Raw genomic sequence first — 24,372 nt, 5'->3', positions numbered from 1 at the left:
TTCCAGGTACCACAGCTCTTGCAGGGGGCAGGAGGGGGCTTGTTTGCCAAGGCCTGGTTATCAGGAAAGCCTCTGGGACACGGATAAGGAATGACGGCTGTCAGGAGCCTCGGGGAGGAACACCCAGAGCTTGCTGGAGGGTTTAGCATCAAGCACGTGGCTGCAGGAGGCATCACAGCGGGCTGCAGGCGGGACGTGCTCCTGCCAGGAGACACACGCTCCCGTCCCTGTACTAATGGACTTCTAATAACTAATAACACTTCTGACTGCATGTACGTCATCGGAAAGTCCATAAAGCTGCATGTACATTGCTCTAGGGTCCATCTGAAGGCACTAAGTCCCACTGTTGAAGACCTTTGTCGGGCCACCCAAACTGCAAACAGCCCCTTCGGGCTGCCTGGCTGCCCTGCCCCAGCGTCTGCACGGACAAAAAAACCAACACCCCCCTATTATTATCGCTGGGCAGAAGGACCATGGTTCTGGGAAGCTTCCAAGACCCTCGAATTTCTCAACTGGTGGTGGTGGAAATGGAGAAGAAGGAGGGCTCTCGCTTTAAATGAAAGGACAGAAAAATTACAGACATGGCAAAATCTCAAGCCCGTTTTTCCTGGGCTCACAGATCCTTCGATGCCAACACCACAGAGGCTGACTGGGATGGCTCGGGCTGGCTCTGTGCACAGACCCCCGGGCAATCCATCATTTTCCCTTTAAACTCGAGCAGCCGCCTTGCCCAGCCCTGCAATTGTGGCTTTTGTGGGCCCCTAGAAAAATATTCCTAAATAGCTCTCATTTAGCCCTCACATTTTCTGTTCGCTTTTTTATTCCCTTTGTCTCTTAGCAACAAGCTCCGTTCCCAGGCTCTCTCGTTTCTCTCCTGATACTTGTCTTCAGGCTGAACACTTTGTGAAACCACTGCCTAAATGAGGAGCTATAATTTTCTCGTTCAAACCCTCCACCTGCGGTGAAGCTGATCCACAGAAATACCAAAATAAATAAAGGCTGCCCAGGGTGCCTTCATGAGGAACGGCTGAGGGAGCTGGGGGTGTCTAGCCTGGAGAAGAGGAGGCTCAGAGGTGACCTTAGTGCAGTCTACAACTACCTGAAGGGAGGTTGGAGCGGGGTGGGAGTCGGCCTCTTCTCCCGGGCAACCAGCGCTAGGACAAGAGGACACAGCCTCAAGCTTGGCCAGGGGAGGTTCAGGTTGGACATTAGGAAGCATTTCTTCTCAGCAAGGGTCATTAGCCATTGGAAGGGGCTGCCCAGGGAGGTGGTTGAGTCACCATCTCTGGAGGGGTTTAAGAAAAGCCTGGACATGGCCCTTAGTGCCCTGGTCTAGTTGCCATGGTGGTGTCAGGGCAATGGTTGGACTCGATGAGCCCAGAGGGCTCTTCCAACCTCATTGATTCTGGGATTCTGTGCCCACAGACCACGGCATTTTATACATAGGGTGGTTTTTTGGTCTCTCATCCCTGCGTGCCCCCACCACCTTGCCTCAGCAGGCAAGAAATCTCTCTAAGGCTTCTGCCAAAGCAAAGGGGAAGGCTTGTGGTGCTTGAAAATACACTGAAGGGTTGGAAACCTCCTGTTTCTGCCCGCCTGGCATCAAGCACAGAGCGGGGCCATCGCCCTGACCGAGGATGCAGCAAGGTTCAGAGGAGATGGGACAAACAGCCCAGCGCCCCTTCCTCACCCCGAGACCCCCCTGTGCCCTGAAAGCCCCGTCCGCGTGAGCTGAGCCCACGGAAACACCTCCACGCTGTTCCCTGGGAGCAGGAGCGTGCCCATCGCTGTCGGGCAGGCTGCCGACCTCCTGGGGGTCCTTTGCCCCCAGCTCCCACCTGCTTTGTGAGACACTAGGACCTCCCCGACGCTCCTTCTCACCTCGGACCAGTTCCCCACGGCCCACTGGGAGGGACAGGGGACCTCCCGGTGACAGGGTGCGGTGGCATCTGGCTTGGAGAGGTGCTGGCAGTCCGCTTGCTGCAAGGCCCTCTGCTCGTCCAGCCCCACGCTCTGGATGCAGAGCACCGTCCTCTTCATCAGCCCCGACGGGCCGCAGGTAGTCGAGCACGTCTGCCATTCGCCGACCCACCACCTGCGGAGACGGGCAAGGGAGAACGTCTGAGCTGGCGCGAGTGGCGGCGGGCTGGGCTCTGCCCCGTGCCCACCGCGCCGAGCCCTGTGGGGCTCATTGCCCATTGCCCCTTGTCCTGTCGCTGGGCACCACTGAGAAGAGTCTGGCCCCATCCCCTTGACACCCCCCTGAGGTATCTGTGAGCATTGATAAGATCCCCCTCAGTCTGCTCTTCTCCAGCTGAACAGCCCCAGCTCCCTCAGCCTCTCCTCGCAGCAGAGATGCTCCAGCCCTCTGACCTTCTCCGTACCCTCCGCTGGACTCTCTCCAGTAGCTCCTGGTCTGTCTTGAACTGGGGGGCCCAGAACTGCCCACAGTTACTCCAGGTGTGGCCTCACCAGAGCTGTGTAGAGGGGCAGGAGAACCTCCCTTGACCTGCTGCCCACACTCTTCCTCACGCATCCCAGGACACCACTGGCCTTCCTGGGGTCCCCCCGACCCTGGTCACCCCCTTAGGGCAGCGTGGAGACGCAAGCTTCGCTGAGGAGCGAGGGGAAAGCCCGCAGACCTGGCCGGGCAGGGCTCCTCGCTGCACGTCCGCTGCTGGTCGTCGGGGCGGGTGAGCGCGTCGCAGTACCGCTCCTCCACGATGCCGGCCAGCTTCTCCACGCAGTGCACGATCTGCCGCTGCACCCCTGCGGACACACGCGAGGGCTCGAGACGAACGTCCAACCAAACCACCAAGCTTCCTCTGCCAGAGGTGACAGGAGGGCCTAAGGCAACCCTGAGCTACCAAACCCAGGGCAAGGAAATAACACGAAGCTTTCTCTAAAGCTCTTTTGTCTCCATCACCCCGATGCCCGGAACAGCAACAGGAGACCAAGCAAGGAGCAAAGCGCTGATAAAGCGCGGGGTGCGGTGGGAAGTGTGGTGGGGGCACTGGGGAGGGCTGACCTCGACAGATGTTGCTTTTTTTTCATAGAATCATAGAATCACAGACTGGTTTGGGTTGGGAGGGACCTTAAAGACCATCTCGTTCCAACCCCCTGCCATGGGCAGGGACACCTTCCACCAGACCAGGCTGCTCCCAGCCCCATCCAACCTGGCCTTGAACACTGCCAGGGAAGGGGCAGCCACAGCTGCTCTGGGCAACCTGGGCCAGGCTCTCACCACCCTCACAGCAAAGAATTTCTTCCCAATATCTCATCTCAATCTCCCCTCTTTCAGTTTAAAACCATTCCCCCTCATCCTGTCACTCCATGCCCTTGTAAAAAGCCCCTCTCCAGCTTTCCTGTAGCCCCTTCAGGCACTGGAAGGTGCTAGAAGGTCTCCCCGGAGCCTTCTCTTCTCCAGGCTGAACAGCCCCAGCTCTCTCAGCCTGTCTCCAGAGCAGAGGGGCTCCAGCCCTCTGAGCATCTCCGTGGCCTCCTCTGGACTTTTCCCCCAAGACCTCCTGAAACCAAAGACCCAGGAATTTCTAAGGCATCCCTGCAGTACAGGGATGCTCTGCCCGCTCTGCCCCTCCACGGCGGGTGGCCAAGCCCCAGGGTCCCGCGGGAGCCGCACTCACCGGTCCCACACGTGGCCGTGCACGTGGTCCAGGAGCCGAAGCGCCAGAGGAACTCCGCCTGCTCGAGCTCGTTCTCGCTGTCTGCGGGGCGCTGGACGGTGTATTGGTACCGCACGCCGGGGTTGGTCTCCTGAAACAGCAGCTGTGGGCAGACAGTGGGTGGTCAGGGCGGTGGCCAGTGCAGTGGGGTGGACCACTGCACCCCAGGGGCTTTTTGGGAGGTAACACGGTAGAGCAGCTGGAACCGTCACTGTCCCCAAGGGGACAAATGCAGCCTTGGTACAGAGCTGGATGTGGGATGGTTCAGGTTGGACATGAGGAAGCATTTCTTCTCAGCAAGGGTCATTAGCCATGGGAAGGGGCTGCCCAGGGAGGTGGTGGAGTCACCATCTCTGGAGGGGTTTAAGAAAAGCCTGGACATGGCACTTAGTGCCCTGGTCTAGTTGCCATGGTGGTGTCAGGGCAATGGTTGGACTCGATGAGCCCAGAGGGCTCTTCCAACCTCAGTGATTCTGGGATTCTGTGTGATTCTGTGACGGACACTCCAGTGAACATCAGTCCCAGTGGGATGGTGGCAAAGGGAAGGGGATGGCAGCAAGAGTCCCACCCCGCAAAGGCAGAATCACATCCCCTTGCCTCTGGGTGGCCCAGAGAGCTACAACCGCTCCAGCAACTGCCCCGGGAAGCACCGCGGCACGTCCCAGCAGGAAGAACAGGCTGCAGCCAACAGGAGGGAGCTGCCAGCAAACACCAGCGATGGCCGATGGTGACACGCGCCTGAAGGAACTCCCTGACTCGCTCCCCACTTGACACAGGTTCCCACCGCTCTCAACACGCACGAAGCGGCTCCTGCGGCTGACACAAACCCTGTCCGAAGCACCTCCCGCCCCAGTCCTCGGCAAAGGCTGGGGGTTTAACCTTGTTTTTCTTAGCCTAAGTGCTCCCATTATTGCCAAAGCTTTGTTGTTCTTGGAGCTTTTGGCGAGGAGCGAGGGCGCCTTTCCAAAACCTCTTCATGAATATGGAAACGTTTTTGTCGAAAGGTTTTAAATAGGTTACGGATCCCAGAAAAGGATTCGTGGGTGCTGAGCATGCCAGCGGTCCCACTAACAGCAGCGCTTGGTGGCAGAGGAGGGCCAGGCCCCTGTCCCTCAGCACCACATCTACACAGCTTTTAAATCCCCCCAGGGATGGGGACTCCACCACTGCCCTGGGCAGCCTGTGCCAGGGCTTGACAACCCTTTCCATGAAGAAATTGTCCCTGATCTCCAACCTAAACCTCCCCTGGCACAACTTGACGCTGTTTCCTCTCGTCCAACTTATTCTGGGGAGGGAAGTACCTTTACAGAAATTCCCACACACAAATAAAGAGTAGAACTGGAAATTTCTAGTTGTTTCAGAGGATTTCAAATGCTCCTTTTGGAGCCTTCTCTTCTCCAGGCTGAACAGCCCCAACTCTCTCAGCCTGTCTCCATAGGAAAGGTGCTCCAGCCCTCTGAGCATCTCCGTGGCTCCTTGCGTGGCCGGCTGCTCCCAACGTTGGCTCCCAGAGAAACGTGGCCCCATCCCTCGGACAGCAGTGAAGTGCCGTGGTGGACCGTGGCAGCTCAGCCCCGCTCGGGAAGGCAGGAGATCTGTCAGCTCCGTCCCCACCGCCCTCCCCACCGCGCACCCTGACCCACCAGCACAGCCCGGACGTACCTGGATCCACACAGGCTCCACCGTGGGCCCCGGGGACGTGAGGTTCTCCCAGTTCCCTGTCCTCTTGTAGGTGAAGGTGGTCCCCGCCACCCTGTAGTCCCCGTTCCACTGGATGGTCCAGCCGCCGTTCAGGAAATACTTCTCCGGGTCCTCGCTCCGCAGCGCCAGGAAATTCCCGGCTTCTGCCACCTCTTCAATGCGGATCTCCCGCGCTCCCACGGGGATAATCCCAATATCGACGTAACCTGGGAACGGAGCCGAGCATTGGCCTTGGGGGAGTCAAAAACGGGGCAGAGACGATCTGGTGCCCCCCGGGTGTCAGCATCACGCCGATCCTTACACCTCTGTGAGGCACCTCATGCTGAGCCCAGCTGGGAGAGCCCATCGCATAGTGAGACATTTCCCACCCGGGTGCTGGTGAGGCATCAACCACACATTCAACATGTCCTTGTCAACCCACAAAAGCCCCTCAAAGCTCCCCAAACCGGCTCCAGCGCGCACAGATTTGTTTTCAGGCCTTTAGACACAAAAAGCATAAGGGGATATATTTCCTCCACGGAGCAAGAAGGGGAACGTGCTGCCGCTCGGGTCTTACCCCATCAAAGTCGCCAAGTCAGGATTAAAAACCACCCTGCAAAGGAGCAGAGCGAGCCCAGCTCCGCGTGGAACAGGTACGTGGTGTTTTGGGGACGGAGCCGCGCGCCCTTACCCAGCCCCTCGCTGTCCTCGAAGGTCTTCTGGATGGTGTGGCAAGTGGAGCCGTCCCCGTGGCAGACGCCGCACCGGTCCTCCACCGCGTTGGAGTCGATCTCGTAGTCGCAGCCCACGTTCTGCAAGGCAGCACCGTCAGCCGCCCGCACCCCCGGCCTCGCAGCACCCCATCAGCAGCCGAGAATCACAGAATCCCAGAATCACTGAGGTTGGAAGAGCCCTCTGGGCTCATCGAGTCCAACCATTGCCCTGACACCACCATGGCAACTAGACCAGGGCACTAAGTGCCATGGCCAGGCTTTTCTTAAACCCCTCCAGAGATGGTGACTCCACCACCTCCCTGGGCAGCCCCTTCCAATGGCTAATGACCCTTGCTGAGAAGAAATGCTTCCTCATGTCCAACCTGAACCTCCCCTGGTGAAGCTTGAGGCTGTGTCCTCTTGTCCTATCGCTCGTGAAGGAAGGGCCTGAAACAGAGCTTGGTGCTCCTCGGGGAGTAGGGGCTGGGCTGGGCATCCTCTCTACACACCCCTTCATATCCCCAACCTTATTTTCAAGTGAAGCTTTTCTTCATGTATTTCCTTGGGTTTGTGCTCTGTTTCCTTGAAGCCAGCACAGAGGCTGAAACACGTCTGTACCACGCACCTCAGGGAAACAAGGAAAGCTTTCGGAGTGGTGAAGGAGCAAACGGGTAAGCTCAGCCCGTCGATGCCTGCGAGAGGGGACGGTGTTCACCTAAGGGATGGGTCACGGTGCCTGCCTACCCTTCCCGGAGCATGGGGGGTCCTTGGGCTCCCTCCTGCCCTTCCCTGAGCACAGGGGGTCCTTGGGCTCCCTCCTGTCCTTCCCCGAGCACGGGGGGTCCTTGGGCTCCCTCCTGCCCTTCCCCGAGCACGGGGGGTCCTTGGGCTCCCTCCTGCCCTTCCCCGAGCACGGGGGGTCCTCGGGCTCCCTCCCACCTTGCAGATGCCGTTGATGCACATGTCGCGGCTGGCGTTCAGCTCGTAGCACGGTGTCCCGTCGATGACGGCATCCCGCAGCTTTTCGGCGAAGTACTCGTGCTCCGGCCGGCAGTGCAGCTCGCAGGGGTTAACTGGGGAGCCCAACAGGCAGAAACATAACCCCAAGAGCCACGGGACCATCTCCGAATATATAAATTAACCCTCCAAGCCCGGCCATAACTTAAAATACGGCACAAACACACTACAAGGCAAATCTTACAGCCACAAACAGCAAAATCAAGCCATGAGCAAGACCGTGTTTGGGGTTTTTCACTGGGGCTGCAGGCAGAAACCTGGCAGCGGGCTTTGCCCTCCACTCACTGTTGTTGGGCACCGGCGTCCACCTGTAGAGCTTCCCTTTGTAGAGCATGGGGTTGAACTGGCTGCACTGGAGCTGGCGGAAGGAGGGCTTGTCGGGGGGACACGGCTTCACGTTGCAAATCCGGAACCGCTTCCGCTCCCCCAGGCAGTACCTGCCCCCGTACTTCGGCCTGTCATGGGAGGGAAAGGGAAATTCAGGGAATCACAGACTGGTTTGGGTTGGGAGGGACCTTAGAGACCACCTGGTTCCAACCCCCTGCCACGGGCAGGGACACCTTCCACCAGACCAGGTTGCTCCCAGCCCCATCCAACCTGGCCTTGAACACTTCCCCAGACCGGCTGGCCACACTATTGCTGATAGAGGCCAGGATGCCACTGGCCTTCTTGGCCACCTGGGCACACTGCTGGCTCACATTCAGGCTCACATTCAGCCGCCTGTCGATCAGCACCCCCAGGGCTCTTTCTAACCACTCTTCCCCCAGCCTGTAGTGCTGCAGGGGGTTGTTGTGGCCCAAGTGTCAGACCCGGCACTTGTTCTTGTTGAACCTCACGCCGTTGGTGTCGGCCCATCGATCCAACCTGTCCATATCCCTCTGTAGGGCCTTCCTACCCTCCAGCAGATTGACACTCTCACCCAGCTTGGGGTCATCTGCAAATTTGCTGATGGTGCACTCAATCCCTACGTCTGGATCATCTATAAAGACATTGAACAGCAGCGGCCCCAGAACTGAGCCCTGGGGAACACCGCTAGTGACCGGCCGCCAGCTGGACTTTGCCCCATTCACCACCACTCTCTGGGCTTGGCCATCCAGCCAGTTTTTAACCCATTTAAGAGTCCACCCATCCAAGCCCCGGGCAGGCAGTTTGTCTGGGAGTGATAAGGAATCCCTGGGTCCCACAGGGGCTGGGTGAGCTCTGGGGGAGCAGGGGCTCGCTTACGTGGGGCTGCTGCACTGCCTCTCGGCGCTCTGCACGCCCGCGCCACAGCTGCGCGAGCAGGTGGCCCACGAGCTCCAGGAGCCCCAGCCGCCGTCGATGGCGTCGGGACGGTAGCCCACGGGCACGCACTCGCCGTTGAAGCACCACTGCAGAGGGACAGGCCGGGAGAAGGGAAAACAAGGTTTAAAGATGCAGGAATTGGTGCCCGTACCTTTAAGCGATGGGAAATTCAGAGATGTTGGGCTGTTTGAGGATCTGCATGAGGCAACAGACCCAAACCTCCCCCGGGACCCCCCAGCAAGGGGGTCTGTAGCCCAAGCTCAGCACAGAGGGCAGAGCCATGGACAAAGGCATGGCAGGAGGCTTTGCAGGGAGCAGCAGCTAAGCCCAGGGTCACCCCTGGTGCTCCAGGGCCAGAGCTTCAAGAGGTGACACTAAACCTAGTGAGATGTCTGCAGATATTTTTATAACTCTAGTTTTGTGCTACCTTGAGCAGGAAAACCCTGTTCTGGGATGTCCCCCAGGCACAGGTGACAGGAGCTGATCGCTCCCCGTTACCTTGTTCTCCCCACACGCCGTCCCGTCAACGGCGGCATCCAGCTTGGAGTGGCACGTGTTCCCCACCGTGCACCACAGCGTGTTGCAGACGCTCTGCAGAAAACACAGTTGCACAGGACACGGTTACTGCGCCAGCCAACCCATCGGCACGGGTTTAACTTGCAGGGAGAGGATCGCCCCGCGCGAAGTCCCCCGCCCCCGGGACCCTGGCTTACGTCCATGTCGTCGCAGAAGGTGGAGTAGGCGCCGTACTGCAGCCGGCACTGGTGGGCCACGTCGTAGAGGACGCCCGGGGGCACTAAGGGGTAGTCCAGCACCTCCCGGGCAGGGGGGTCATCCAGGCAGAGCCCCCAGCCCCGGCTGAAAGAGAGAGGTCAGAGTGGCATCACCACCAGCCCAGCACACCCATACAACGCTCCGGCAGCTGCTAACGGAGGAATCCAACTGCTCATTAATGTCCCACCATAGAATCACAGGATGGTTTGGGTTGGGAGGGACCTTAAAGCCCATCTAGCTCCAACCCCCTGCCATGGGCAGGGACACCTTCCACCAGACCAGGTTGCTCCCAGCCCCATCCAGCCTGGTCTTGAGCACTGCCAGGGAGGGGGCAGCCACAGCTGCGCTGGGCAACCTGGGCCAGGGTCTCACCACCCTCACAGCAAAGGACAAACATTTCACTGCTGACAAACAGATGCTGTCCCCGCGTCTGTACATCACGCTGACCCCAGAAACGTCCCTGCGGACGCCACAACCCGTGTGTCAACGCCCTGCTAGCAGAAATAAAGTAGATTGTCAGCAGCAAAACGCACTCGCCCTCGTATTTGCTGCTACAACAGTGCTCAAACTGTACTGGAATGTCTTTAGAAAAGAGATATTAAAACCGAGCCGCGAAGGCAGGCGGTGGCAGGCGGCCAGGCTGCCCCGGAGCCGCGAGGGACGCTCCCGGCCGCCCCTTTCTGCTCCCAGGGCTTTTGCTACGATCCTTCACAAACACACAAGAAATCGTCACTAGTTCAGCTTTCAGTGTTGATTTAAACAAACTTGTTTCCAGCAAGGCAGAGTCTCTGGCGAGGGTTTCTCAGCAGATTAGATTACTCTGGCTTGTTGTGATTGGGAACAGGTCTAAATTAACTTGAAACACGATTCCTTTTTAACCCAAAGCAGCAGCACAGAAACAAGGGCCAGCAGCACGGGAGGGCTCTGCTCTGGGTGCCGGCAGTGCCGTGGGGCGATGCCGGCAGAACTGGCACCCCCTCCTCCCCTCCCCATCCCACCCCAGACACCTGCACACAGCTCGCTTGGCTGGAGACAGCCCCTTAAAAATCACAGAACCATACAATGTTGGGGGTTGGAAGGGACCTCTGGAGATCATCGAGTCCAACCCCCTGCCAGAGCAGGACCAGTCTAGGGCAGGTCACACAGGAAAGCATCCAGACGGGGCTTGAAAGTCTCCAGAGAAGGAGACTCCACAACCTCTCTGGGGAGCCTGTTCCAGGGCTCTGTCACCCTCACAGTAAAGAAGTTCTTCCTCATGTTGAGGTTGAACTTCCTGTGCTCCAGCTCGCATCCATTGCCCCTTGTTCTATCGCAGGGCACAAGTGACAAGAGGTTGCCCCTTTCCTCTTGACACCCAGCCCTCATCTATTTATACACATTAACCAGATCCCCTCTCAGTCTTCTCTTCTCCACACTCAAAAGCCCCAGGTCTCTCAACCTTTCCTCACCAGGCAGGTGTTCCAGTCCCTTCATCACCCTCCCTCCGTTGGACTCTCTCCAGTAGACGTCTGTCCCTCTTGAACTGGGGAGCCCAGAACTGACCACAATACTCCAGGTGAGGTCTCACCAGGGTAGAGTAGAGGGGGAGGAGGACCTCCCTCGATCTGCTGGACACACTCTTCTTAATGCACCCCAGGACACCATTGGCCTTCTTGGCCCCAAGGGCACATTGCTGTCCCATGGATAACTTGTTGTCCACCAGGACTCCAAGGTCCTTCTCCCCAGAGCTGCTCTCCAGCAGATCGCCTCCTCACCTGCACTGGTGCATTTTATTCCTCCTTCCCAGGTGCAGGACTCTGCACTTATTCTTGTTGAACCTCATGAGGTTCCTCTTTGCCCAGCTCTCCAGCCTGTCCAAATCACGCTGAATGGCCACACAGCCTTCAGGTGGATCAGCCAAACCTCCCAGCTTCGGATCATCAGCAAACTTGCTGAGAAGACACTCTGCCCCTTCATCAAGGTCATTGATGAAGATGTTGAACAGGACTGGACCCAGCACTGATCCTTGACATCCTGATACTACGTATGTATATTTTTATAAGCAGCTTCCCTACTGGAAAAATCAGCAAATAGGCTGCTCGAGGCACTTTCTGTCTTGCCCCAGCTGACGGGAGAGGTCCCTGTCCCAGGATGGGGGGTGATTCACTGTCAGCCTTCCAGCGCTATGTTCAAAATCTATTTCTTCATTAAATATTTTACAATCGTCCTACTGGTCTCTTCAACTGGCCAAAACACATTCCTGAGCCAGCACAAATTGGCGTGAGTTTCCCCCTGGCTTTGCAGGGATAAGCAATAAACCACACCGTGCAGTGGAAAGGCACGGGGGCCTGCGCTGCGCCTGCCTGTTGCAGTCCCTTCGTTAATGAGTGGGATGATGGAGTAGATGGAATGATGATTAAATCCCCATATGTGAGCAGGCTGGGAGGATCTGCAGATCCATTTGAGAGCAGGATTAAAATTCCAAAAGCTCTCAGAGAACTGGAGGAAGGGTCCAAGAAGCCAGGACTGAATTCAATAAAAACAAAGGCGAGGATCAGAGCTTGGGAAGAACCAGCTGCACACACAGGGAAGCTGCCAGGACCGGCAGAGGAGCGATGCAGAGGCAGGGCTGGGGGACACCAGCGTCCCCGGGAAGATGGGCATCAGCTGGAGGGAGCCCATGGGAGGACGATGGAAGGAGACCCGCACTTCAAGAAAGATGTTGAGGTGTTGGAGCGAGTGCAGAGGAGGGCGACCAAGCTGGGGAAGGGTCTGGAGGGTCTGACCTCTGAGGAATGGCTGAGGGAGCTGGGGGTGTTTAGCCTGGAGAAGAGGAGGCTCAGAGGTGACCTTAGTGCAGTCTACAACTACCTGAAGGGAGGTTGTAGCGCAGTGGGAGTCGGCCTCTTCTCCCAGGCAACCAGCGCTAGGACAAGAGGACACAGCCTCAGGCTTGGCCAGGGGAGAGTCAGGTTGGACATGAGGAAGCATTTCTTCTCAGCAAGGGTCATTAGCCATTGGAAGGGGCTGCCCAGGGAGGTGGTGGAGTCCCCATCTCTGGAGGGGTTTAAGAAAAGCCTGGACATGGCACTTAGTGCCCTGGTCTAGTTGCCATGGTGGTGTCAGGGCAATGGATGGACTCGATGATCCCAGAGGGCTCCTCCAACCTCATTGATTCTGAGGGGTGCTCCATCCTCGGGGGACACCGCTGCCACCGCGGGGAGGTGCCTCTTCCATCGCCCCGGGGGTCTGAGCGGACCCCGACCCACAGCCGTGCCAAGAGGGTCGCCCAGCCCCAGCTGCACCCAGGGCCCGACCCACAGCACCGGGGCCGCGCCACTGTCGATGACAGGAATCATTTTCACATGCTTAAACATTCAGCAGCGCTTGTAAAATAATAATCTTTTGTAAAACGATATCTTTTGTAAAATAATAATCATCATCTGAGAGTGCTTTTTTTTTCTTTCCAAACACGAGGCCTGTTCCAAGCACATCCAGCAAGCCCAGGTCAGCAGGGCCTCATTTTCTGGCTCGCTCCTTCCCCTTCTCCTGCCAACACCGTGTTATAACACACTCCTGTCCGTGCTGGCCACGGGCCTCTCCCGCGCCTGGGGGATGTCGCGGCCGGTGGCAGACGCCTGCCGGGCTCTGCTCCGCTCTTAGGGCAGAGCTGCCCCTTCTGTGGGGAGCAGAGAGCCCAAACCCAACTGGAGAAGCATCCAGCTGCCCTGTTTCTGCTCGTAGCAGCCCAAGGTCATTGCAAGCAGGAAATTCTTAATCCAAAAACCGAAGGTTCAAAGCAGAGGGCCAAGAACGCTGCGGACACGAGAAAGCGCCGTTCCTCCGAAAGCCATAAATCAACGATAACTCCCCCTGCGCGGGGGCCAAGGCCCCACGGTCCAGGCTGGGCTTTGGAAACGGGAGCTCGGCCCCAGGCCTCACCACGTAACCGCCGGCCCCTCGCCCAGCTCTGCCCGTCGCCGCTGCTTGCCGATGCTCTCGCTGTTTTCTAACCCTCCCGGAGCACAGAAGGGAAATGTTTCTGCAGCGCAAGTCACTGGCTGACAGATGTAAATCTCTGGGCTGCGTTCCTAGGAACTTAATAACAACAGGCTGGAAAATGAGCCACGGGGTGCTAAAAATAAACAAATGCACGGAAGAATTTGGCTCGGTCTCATTTCCCCACGTGATGCCTCCTGCCTACATCATCTGGCCTGTGCAGAGCAACGAAGAAAACTGCACAGAGCCTTGAAGAAAACCACTCCGGCTTTATTTGTTCCAGCCACAGCCCAAACTGTTGTGTCCAAACCCCCACCCTTCACACAGAATCCCAGAATCACTGAGGTTGGAAGAGCCCTCTGGGCTCATCGAGTCCAACCATTGCCCTGACACTGCAGACCCAAGCCCCCCGCCGCCCCCCAGCACCCCGCCAGCGAGGAAGAAGAGGAAGGGAGGACTTACTCGAGGAATCGTGTGATGTACTCCCGGCTGCAGCGGGACCAGGTGAGTGGGGACGTGTCATACAGGAGCTGTGGAGACATGATGAAAGGTCTTTTCCCAACTGGCTCACAGTCATTGCTGCTTCCATCATGCTGAATCCCAAAACTGTGTAAGAGCACAGTCCCACAAAGGAGAGGTGAGCCGCACGCCGCCACCACCGCGCAGCCCCTCTGCTCTCCAACCCTCTTCTCCAAAACCTTCAGCATCGGCAACACGGCATAATACACAAATGCAATTTGCCCAGGTTGCCTTGGATTACATGATTGTCATTAAACCTGGGGCAACCAAAAACCTAACTCTGAAATGAAACCCCCAGGGTAAGTTCTTGCAGGTGCAGAGGAAGGTTTGCACCAGCGAGGAACCGCTCACCCACCTTCTCCCAACTTCCACCCGTGCCTTCTCAAGCCCTGACTGAGCAGCGCAGAGGACAGAGGAGAGGAGGAGGAAGGTGGTGGTACCTGTGTCCGAGCTCGTGGGCCACGGTGAAGGCCAGGGGCAGTCCCGTGTCCTCGTTGATGTTGCAGCTCCTGTGGGGCTGGCACATCCCTGCCACGTGGGACAGCCCCAGGGTCTCGCAGGGCCTGTTCATCGCCGCGCAGATGTCCTTCCTTGGGCGATGGAGACAAAGAACACACAGACACAGAGCAGAGAGGAGGGTTGGAAGCGGCAGGACCCAACGCGAGGCGCGGGAAGGAGCACGGGACGCGTCCCAGCCCATGGGGGAAGACACACGGACACTGGCCAAACAGAAGCGAGAATGGAGACATCCAACGTCTTTCCGCAATGGAAAGATTTACGACCTTTCCTTTCCCCTTTACTCTCCCGGTATCCCCGGCTTATTATTAAGCCTGATTAATGGGATCTGCTAGCCAGCCTGGCTACGGTTATTCCACTGTATAAATAAAGCTGATGCTGGGAATAATTAAGCAATTACTGCATTGCTTGGGGAAGCACATCCCCGGGGTGCTGTGGTCCAGGGCAGAGGAGCTCCAGCCACCCAGGAAGAACAACTCTGTTGAAGTACATGGCCTGAAGTGCCTTGTTTCTGCAGCAAAGCAAACTTCCTAAAGGAGATAAAACTGCTGCGGGTTGTGAATCATCTCACAAACCACCACGACGCTGCCAACAGCCCAGCTGCCGCAGCCTGAAACCATCAAACTACGTTTTCACTGCAAGGTACACAAACTTGGCCAGAGGCAGGGATTCCTGCGAGCTCCGTGGGAGGGCAGGGGCCTGCTCGGAGGCCCTGCTGCCAACCCCAGCGTTAGCCTCCGAGGGAAAAAGGAGAGTTAAGCCCTGGGTACATCTCCCGGGAGGATCCAGCCACTCTGGGGCTTGGCAATAGGGCCACGGTGAAAACCTGGCTTGGAAACCTCAACTGCTCGTCAAAGGGGAGCTGTCTCCAGGTTTAAACCTGAGGTTGGAGACCAGTTCCAGCCATTAGGACCAGGTTATCTTCAGATTTCATGGGACATATCTCATGTTCAGGTGTCCAGGCAGGGCTCAGGCAAGGAGAGCATGATTTCAACAGCTCCCACGGAGATGTTTTTCCAGTTGCCTGGAGCCACCAGAGCAGTTTCTAGCTGCCGGCGTAGCACCTACAGCATAAAATCAGCACGTGGGGACAATACCTGGTGAGCAGGACTGCGACGTCGTGATGCAGGGGGTGGGAATCACCTTTAACGTTGATGCTCTTCTGCCATTTGCAAAAGCTTTTCAAGGTGTTGTCTGCGTGGTGGGAGATTTTCAGATCCTCCTGCCAACATAATTAGAAATCTGCTGTCACATCGCTTACGGCTCTGTTGGGTTTTTAGGATGCAGTGGGGAGGGGTCTGATCTCAGACACATCAGAGTAAAAGCAGGAGTAACTGCCATCCAGATGGAATTGCTCCGTGTTTATGGGCTGTGGGCTGGGTGGGAATACAGGCCTTTTCTGCTTACTTTTCGTCTGTGATTCAACCAAAACATTAAACCATCTGGTACCGGGGGTTAAGAAACACTGCGGGAAAATATCCCGTCCTGGCTGATGGCGAAGGATGCAGCTGGGGAGCCCGTCTGAGCGGCGTCAGGCTCCCCGAGAGCCACTGCTGCAGCTGGGAGCACAAACAACTGGCAACCATGCTGAGTTATCATAAATTAGCACAAGAATCAGACTACACAGCTCCTCTGGCCTTGTCGCCCACCTGGCTTTACCAGGGCTGCGGCCCCCGCAGAGGACAAGGCAGCACGGCGCGGGCGTCTGCGTTTATCTTACACAAATTCACAGAATCACAGAATGGTTCAGGGCTGGAAGGCACCTCTGGAGATCACCCACCCCAGCCCCTGCCCAAGCAGGGTCACCCAGAGCACGTTGCACAGGGTCGCATCCAGGCGGGTTTGAATATCTCCAGAGAAGGAGACTCCCCCCTCCCTGGGCAGCCTGTGCCAGGGCTCTGGCACCCTCACAGCAAAGAAGTTCCTCCTCATGTTCAGATGGAACTTCCCATGGTTCAGCTTGTGCCCGTTGCCCCTTGTCCTGTCACTGGGCACCACTGAGAAGAGTCTGGCCCCATCCCCTTGACACCTGCCCCTGAGGTATCTGTGGGCATTGATAAGATCCCCCCTCAGTCTGCTCTTCTCCAGCTGAACAGCCCCAGCTCCCTCAGCCTCTCCTCGGAGCAGAGATGCTCCAGCCCTCTGACCATCTCCGTACCCCTCTGCTGGACTCTCTCCAGTAGCTCCTGGTCTGTCTTGAACTGGGGGGCCCAGAACTGCACACAGTTACTCCAGCTGTGGCCTCACCAGGGCCGTGTAGAGGGGCAGGAGAACCTCCCTCGACCTGCTGCCTACACTCTTCCTCACGCACCCCAGGACACCACTGCCCTTCCTGGCCCCAAGGGCACATTGTTGGCTCATGGGGAACTTGGTGTCCAGGCCATGAGAACAGCGCAAGAGCGCTCACGGGCTCTCAAGGCCAGCTCTCCATGCATCCCCTCCTGGCTGCCAGCACGGCGGCGAGGCACCGAGTTTCCTTCTCACCTCTTCGCTCTCCAGCAGGATGAGCCGCACTATCGCGATGTTGATGGGGTTCCCAATGCTGGCGTGGTGGAACAGCCCCGCCACCTGCAACACGCACAAGGCAAAGAAATCAAGCCCCGAAGAAAGAAAGACCTTGGTCTGTGACATTGCTGCCAGTACGTGCAGCTGCAGGGGAAGAGGAGCTCGAGGGGAAGATCCTGAAGGTTGTTGACAACATCTCAGGGAATTCCCCAAAATTAAAGACAAGACCAGATGCAGACTTGGACTGAAGCATTCCCAGTGTGATGATATCCATCTAAAATTGGTACAATCTGTGCAGCAAATTGAAACCCAACCAGAAATGCCTGGGGCAACACCTCTGCTTTCACTCCTTGTAGATGTGTTTAACATCTCAAAGGGAGTCTGTGCTCTCTGGGTGCCTTCACCAACCCCCAGACACCCAGGGATGCTACCGTGAGGTCCTCTGCCCAACCCCACCCTCTCTTCTGGCCATCAGCCAAAGCCCTCTTCTGCAATGCAAATAGGTGCTACCACAGCAGCAGAAGAGCTGAACATCCCACCAGCAACAAGCCCTGGCAAAGCCTCACAGCCGCGTCCCCAGGGACCTGCCGGCTCTGCCATCGAGGGGACCAGGACTCACCATGTTCATCACAGTCAGCACGTACTTCTCGATGTTCTCGCTCCCGTGGTATTCTACCATCTTGGTGTCTGCCACCACCAGCGTTTCCACCCACTTCTCCTTGCTGATGGAGCGCTGCTTTATTCTCCTCTTCCTGTGCTGCTTCTGTTCCCACCTCTCCCTCCGCTTCTCAGACCTCTCCAGGCTTCCCTGAGATTCTGAGGGATTAAAGGGGGAAAAAAGGCTTATTTTTTGGTAAAATGTCTGCAACTTTCAAAAATAGCACCAAGGCCTTTTTTTTTTTTTAATTCAAAGAAATAACCTTTTGGTGTTGAGAAGGGGGCTCCACCCTTAGACCCATAACCTACGTGTGCTTTGCTGTGCTGCATGTTCCAAAAAAATCACTGGGGGGTGAAGAGCCTGACCTTGGTTTGTTGCACAGCAGCATTAGCATGACAGAAAAAAAAAAAAATAAAGCATTTGAAGGAATTCCTTTGCCTGGAACAGGGTTAGGAACATGGAGCCTCCCAGAGCAGGGGGCTTAGGGTTTGTACTGACATATGGATTTATAGGCAACCCTGCAGAGATGCTTGAGCATGTACCACCGAGAAACAACCCCCGTGGCTCAACATTTCTGATTATCATCACAAATCTGTATTTTGCAGGGAGAGACAGTTCCCCAACATGACAAACTCTGCGCCCCCAAAGCTGGACTGATGTCTTGAGCCAAATCCTGAAGACCATCAGTGTCCTGGGCAAGACTGAGACACTGCAGGACCGCACAGAGATCTCCTCGGCCACGTGGAGACCAACCTCAGCTCCTTCCCAGGGAGAAACAACGGGAACATTCACTGGGCTGAGAAGAGACCAGAGATGGAGGAGAGCTCGGACGCTCCTCACGCACACCAGCAACGGGGAATTCTCACGCAGAGACTTTTCCTGTGACGCTGCTCCAAGATCAAGGTCAGGGTCAGCCCCAAGCTGGGTGAAGGCTTTACAAACCACAGCCCACACAGTGGGAACTGCTTTTATGCCCAGTTTCTAAGGGCTCAGCCGTACTTTCCTAACAATGGACCTTTACATTTTATGGACTCTACTGTACGTGAGCTGTGAAAGAGTGCTTTATCCCCCGGCCTGAAAAATCCCAAGTATCTGGATAATTTGATGAATTGCTAATACCACTGTGACAGTTTAATCGCAACAGCTTCCTTGGAGCTCGTTTCCATCGTGTCCTTTGCTGCTAAGCTTCCAGCTGGGACGTGAAGGTCCTGCAGAGAGGATGGGTGCGGAGGGCTCCCGGGAGCCCAGCGAGGGCTGGCGTGGCATTTGCCCTCAGAGACCCCTCTCAAACACTCGCCCAGCTGTACACACAGGCTGCACCAGGTACTGACAGAAGCTAAATAACACCCAGCAGCCTCACACCATCTGGCCGTGCGTGCTTTGCGAAGAAAACCGGCAATACACCAGCACAGGGAGGGCTTGCAGTAATTAAAATCCTACAGACGTCTGGTTTCCTTTCCAGGGCAGACACAGCACATCCCCTCTGCTAGCCCAGGCTGCAGCAGAGATCCACATACGTTACACACAGGCCACATCGCACCCAGGGAAATTCATTTACAACGAATAGACTTCGAAGTCTAGAAGGAGCTGTTATGATTATTACTATATACTAAATAATTAATTTAGATTAACAGAAAAATGCCTGAAGAAAACCTGATTGTAGAAAAAAAAACCCAAACAAACCAGTTTCCAAAAGCAGAGAGCTCTATAGGCAAACCAAGATGCACTGCCTGGAAGTTGGAGCTTCACTGATGCAGATGAGGAGTAAAGTGTCCGTGAGCTGCCGGGGATGTGCTGAATTCCTCATTACTTGGGTTGGAAGTTTATCCAAACCATCTGCTCTAGCCAGAGGAGAAGGAACCAGCATGCACTCTCTGCCTCGCAGCACAGAGACCCCCGGGGCAGCGACCGGGTTTCGCTCCGAGAGTCCAATGCCCTGGCAGGTCAGAAACCCCTGTTTGCAAGGAAATGAAAACAAATCCTGTCTCCACAGCATGGGATGCTTGCAACAGGGCGGGGAGGGAAAGATGAGAGCGAGAGGCCTGAGGTTTGGCACGCATTGAGTCGTGCATGTGAGGAGCATCAGCAAATACAGAAAAATTGGCAGCAGAAAAAAAACAGCCCTGGGCTCTGCAGTGATTCCTGTGACTCGTGGGTTTGGTCATTAATGCCACAAACCCTCCCGGCACCCAGGCACAGCTCTCCTGACGAGTGATTTGAATGAAACTTCAAATGCTGCTGGTTCAGTTTCTTGGTCCGAGGGTTTTGTTTCTTGCCAGCCTACTGGCTCATCACCTAATGCAAGAGAAAAGGGACCATACCTCGCACACCACAGGTTTCCCGTGGAGCTGGTGGCCTCCTGCCTTGCTCTGCCCCACGCTCGGGCGCCTGGCGCTTGTAGATCCGGTGGGGCTGCGCCGCTCCGTCCTCCTGAAAGCTGGTGGACACGGGTTCGATGAAGTAGTCCTCGTTCATGAGCTGAAACACACCTTTCTGGCAAGGAGAGACAAAGGTGTCACCATGGAGCCGTCTGCATCTAGCACAGGCTCACACTGGAGAACCTGGGAATGGGAGAGGGTTTGCAAAATTTTCCGGGAAGAAACAGGTTTTCTCTAAAGAAACTGTTTTTATGGATATTTTGAGCTCTAAACTCTCAGACAAAAGAGAAGAAGCCAGCATGGAGTGATCACTAAGGAAGCAAAAAGCTAAAGAGATCCCACCACAAAGTGCAGCTGGGTGGTGAGCCCAACGGGTGTGTGACCCGGAGGAGCTCAGGGACTGCAGGGGTGCTGAGCCAGAGACGCCTTCTCCAGAGAACACCAGGAATAGGTGCACATATGGCCTCGGACTGTGCTCACACCACCTCTCTCTGACCTTTCTGGAGATGCTCTGGGCAGCCCAGGCAGGCAGCCCAAAGGACAGCTCGGACCATAGCGCAGCACCAGCGTTTTGACCAAGCGTTGCACAAACGGAGGTGTTTTCCCGAGGATATCCTCGTCAGACACAGCCAGTGCTGCCCAAGCACCACCACCGTGAACCATCGGGTTACAGACTTCCTGCGGTCAAAGCCCAGAAAACCTCCGGGGAAGAGGAGCCTGCAGCAGGACTTGGTCACGGCAGGAACTCCAATCAAGGCACGTCAGCCCCGGGACGAGGACGCAACAACGGGAGGATGTGATCGGCGTCTCTGCTTTAGCAGGAAATGACACCCTAAAACCTTCTTTAGTTAATTATGACCCCCCCGCCCCTGGCCCAGCTGTGACACGTCATTAGGGGCTCACCCAGGGCTCCCCAGCCTCCCCGCTGCACCTCATGAACAAACAGACACCTTCGCTGCACAGGAAGCTCTTCGGACGGCAGCTTCACGCTGACGACTGGGTGCTGCTGTGGGTGATGAGGGTCTGCAAACCCACCCCGTGCCACAAGACAACTCCCTCTGCCCTCGGTGAGGAGGGTCTGCAAACCCACCCCGTGCCACAAGACTGAAGTCCGCCCAGGTGCCCTGCCCAGGGACCAGGGTTCAGCACCAGCTGGTTCTGCGGTGGCACTGAGGGGTATTTGCTGCCCGTGGGAAGGTCCAGTTTGCTCTGTTCAAAATGCATCTGAAGCAACTTACAGCTGAGTTTTCCTCACCCCTCACAGTTTAGGGGCTGCAGACACTCCTGCAACGTTGCACTGATGTTTTTTGTGAGCTAACAATACTTCCCTGTGTCTTAAAAAATAATACCAATCGTAGCATTTGCATGATACTGTTCATTTTCAACACACTTCACAGACCTTAATGGTGGGGCTCACCAAACACCACTATGAAACGGGTGTTTGCAGGTGACACGTTGTGTGGATGACAAATTATTAAGCAAGTAACTTCTTTTTTTCCTCTCCTGTCTGTGGTTAATTCACAAGCAGAAGTTTAATTCTCTTAACTAGAATATATTTCAAAGGACCTGGGTGAACGTCTTGCAGCCCATTTGCTATCAGCAGCTCAGTTTTGCCTGACTCACACTGCAAGGCTGGATTTCTAAGCTCACCGGCAGGACGAGGCCACGCAAACAGTCCCAGACTCATCACTGGGGGTGTCCTTGTGTCAACAGACATTCACAGGAGTGTTCACAGATTCAGCTAGGTTGGAAGAGCCCTCTGGGCTCATCGAGTCCAACCTTTGACCTAACACCACTGTGTCAACTAGACCATGGCACTAAGTGCCATGTCCAGGCTTTTCTTAAACCCCTCCAGAGATGGTGACTCCACCACCTCCCTGGGCAGCCCCTTCCAATGGCTAATGACCCTTGCTGAGAAGAAATGCTTCCTAATGTCCAACCTGACCCTCCCCTGGCCAAGCTTGAGGCTGTGTCCTCTTGTCCTAGCGCTGCTTGCCTGGGAGAAGAGGTCGACTCCCACCCCACTACAACCTCCCTTCAGGTAGTTGTAGACTGCACTAAGGTCACCTCTGAGCCTCCTCTTCTCCAGGCTAAACACCCCCAGCTCCCTCAGCCGTTCCTCGGAGGTCAGACCCTCCAGACCCTTCACCAGCTTGGTCGCCCTCCTCTGCACTCGCTCCAACACCTCAACATCTTTCTTGAAGAATCATAGAGTCACAGACTGGTTTGGGTTGGAAGGGACCTTAAAGCTCACCCAGTCCCAACCCCCTGCCACGGGCAGGGACACCTTCCACCAGACCAGGTTGCTCCCAGCCCCATCCAACCTGCCCTTGAACACTGCCAGGGAGGGGGCAGCCACAGCTGCTCTGGACACCAGCTGATGCCAATATGGACATTTATGCTCGTGTCATGAATTTGCCTTGCCAAGAGTCTGATTTGTGAAAGCGGCTTTGTCTTTCAGCAAAATTTTACACTCTCACAGGTCGCTATCGCCTTCGGAAATATTTGCAGTGGAATAAGGCAGTGGGGGCGGTCACAAAACATACAGAAGTTTCACTGTACATGGGCTGTTATCACAAATACCTCCACGTTCCAAACACCTTGTTTTCAGATGCGTTTCTCATAATCCTGGGCTTATGTACTAGAAGGCAGAGGCGACGTGAGAATTGCTCTCATGGGGAATTTGGACACAAACAAGGAAACACAGTCCCGGAGAGTTCCCAAACCACTGGAAACCGTGGGAAATTTACAGTCAGCTCATCCACGGCTACATCAAACCTACACAATGAGACCCCGGCTCTGCTGCTGTCAGGAGGAGTTTTGCTATCGCTTTCAGCAGAAAAAAAAGACTTCACACAGCTGCTGCTATTTCCTTATGGATTAAAGACCCCCTTACTTACCAGGCCATCACAGGTGCTGAGCGCGGCCAGGCCCCCCTCCAGCGCCCGGCTCCGGACCTCCCCGATCATATGGCAGGAGTTGTAGGCGTGAGGCTGGATCTTGGCGTTCGCGATGCCCCCGTATCGCCTCTCGCTGACGAACCCGGGCGCCAGGAGGTTGCTGTTGAGGCTCAGGTTGAACTTGAGGGGTTGTCCTTTGTAATGCAGTTCATAGAAGGCGAGAAACTTGCTCCTGGAGGAAGGAGACCTTCGGTGAAGCGCTCGGTGGGACAAATCGTAGGAGAGGAATGATCCGCTCTCGTCAACCTTGACGGGATGAACGATGTCGCTGCTGGAGTGCGGCAGAGCAGGCTCTGGGAAGAAAGGGGTTCAGTGGTCAGCTGTAGGGTCCATCACCTCTCCTCTCCCACCCCTTGAGCTGGATGCTGGGGTCAGCTACCCAAATACCAGTTGGATCTGGTAACTGGTGTCCACTGCTGCGGGCACAGCAGGGACGGGCAGGAACCCCACGGCCGTGGGGCCCCACGCTGCCCCTCCTGCCCTCGGCGGGGTCAGGGGCTGCGATTTTCCCTGGGAAAGGGTTAAGGTCAGGGGTAGAGGTAGGGTGGGGAGGGATGGAGGTAGGGAAGGGGGGGCCGTGCAGCTCCGGGGCTCTGCCGTGGCCCGGCCGGTCCCGGTTTCCACGCACACGTTCCCGCTGTTTAATTAAAGCTGCCGGGAAAAAAAAAAACCCCAAACCCCAAATCCCCGTTTTGAAACGCTGCTTGGGAGCTGCCTCCGCGGGCAAAGCACCCCCGGGCACCCCGCGCCCCGGAGCTTCCCCCGCCGGGTGCGCAGCCCTGCGGCCGGGGGGAGCCGGGGGTCCGGCCCTGCCCCGCCCGCCGGTGCCGCGGGGCGAGCCCAGCGCGGGGGGCACCGGCTGCCCGGCTGCGGCTCCGGCGGCTGCCACGCTCCCCCGCGGAGCGCCCCGCCGGCATCCCCGCACCCCGCACCCCTCCGCGGACCTGCCCGCGCGGTGCCTCCGCCCGCCTGCGCGCCCGCGGCCAGCGCCAGCGCGGCGGCGAGGCGCAGGAGGCCGGCGGGGGCCGGCATGGGTGCGGGCAGCGGCGGCTCGGTGCGGGCGGCGGCGGGGGGCGGCCGCGGCGGGCGGGGCTCCGCGCTGAGGGGGGCGCGGGCGGGGCCGGGCCGGCAGCGCGCGCCTCCTGCCCCCGGCGCGGCCGCAGGGCGCCCCCTGGCGGCCGCCGTGAGCGCCTGCGCCCTCCGCGCCGCGAGGCCGCGCGGATTTCGGTGTGAAAACGCAAACCGGCGCCTCGGCGGGGCTGCGCCTGCCCTGGCTGCGCCTTTGCAAACTCCCTGTGCGGGACGCGGTGAGTGGGAAATACACAATACATCTGGTGCCGCTTAAACAGCCCCAAACAGCGTTTAAACATTAATTTAAAAAAATAAATGTTTTCTCGTGCCTGCGGCAGCGTTGGGGGCTGCGCCTGGACGACACTGCCCGCCTCGCAGCTTTCCCAGATGGCCGCGTCTGCTGCGGCCCCCGGGGGGAATATTTTTAAAATTAAGTGATAATGTTAAATATGCAAATGAGCGACTCCCGGCGGCCGCGCTGAGGAACGGGCGGGGCGCGGCGCTGCCGAGTATTGCGGAGGGAACCCGGTAAACGTGGCGCCCGGCTAGCTCAGTCGGTAGAGCATGGGACTCTTAATCCCAGGGTCGTGGGTTCGAGCCCCACGTTGGGCGCATGGATTTTTCTTCTGCCTGTCT

The 24,372-nt window shown here is 57.0% G+C and overlaps 1 protein-coding gene and 1 non-coding gene across 2 annotated transcripts in view; one reads left to right on the top strand and one right to left on the bottom strand.

The window, feature by feature from the left end:
• ADAMTS7 (ADAM metallopeptidase with thrombospondin type 1 motif 7) overlaps positions 1–23,697 on the bottom strand; it is a 36,835-nt gene extending 13,138 nt beyond the window's left edge. The window contains exons 1-18 of the mRNA XM_068410039.1: positions 23,610–23,697; positions 22,606–22,958; positions 19,649–19,820; positions 17,289–17,485; positions 16,649–16,732; positions 15,262–15,386; positions 14,089–14,238; positions 13,592–13,735; positions 9,091–9,235; positions 8,876–8,968; positions 8,318–8,463; positions 7,379–7,548; positions 7,016–7,149; positions 6,055–6,175; positions 5,346–5,590; positions 3,645–3,786; positions 2,643–2,769; positions 1,882–2,095 (exon numbers count right to left, since the gene is read on the bottom strand). Coding sequence (XP_068266140.1) covers positions 1,882–2,095; positions 2,643–2,769; positions 3,645–3,786; positions 5,346–5,590; positions 6,055–6,175; positions 7,016–7,149; positions 7,379–7,548; positions 8,318–8,463; positions 8,876–8,968; positions 9,091–9,235; positions 13,592–13,735; positions 14,089–14,238; positions 15,262–15,386; positions 16,649–16,732; positions 17,289–17,485; positions 19,649–19,820; positions 22,606–22,958; positions 23,610–23,697 — 2,850 coding nt within the window. The remainder of the gene's footprint in view (positions 1–1,881; positions 2,096–2,642; positions 2,770–3,644; positions 3,787–5,345; positions 5,591–6,054; positions 6,176–7,015; positions 7,150–7,378; positions 7,549–8,317; positions 8,464–8,875; positions 8,969–9,090; positions 9,236–13,591; positions 13,736–14,088; positions 14,239–15,261; positions 15,387–16,648; positions 16,733–17,288; positions 17,486–19,648; positions 19,821–22,605; positions 22,959–23,609) is intronic.
• A 578-nt stretch (positions 23,698–24,275) lies between these two features.
• On the top strand, positions 24,276–24,348 carry TRNAK-CUU (transfer RNA lysine (anticodon CUU)). The gene has a single exon. It is a non-coding gene; the product is annotated as a tRNA-Lys (tRNA).
• The last annotated feature ends 24 nt before the right edge of the window (positions 24,349–24,372 follow it).

The sequence above is a fragment of the Nyctibius grandis genome, chromosome 11 (assembly GCF_013368605.1).
Source record: "Nyctibius grandis isolate bNycGra1 chromosome 11, bNycGra1.pri, whole genome shotgun sequence".
NCBI lineage: Eukaryota > Metazoa > Chordata > Aves > Nyctibiiformes > Nyctibiidae > Nyctibius > Nyctibius grandis.
This window is presented reverse-complemented; position numbering and strand designations above follow the sequence as displayed.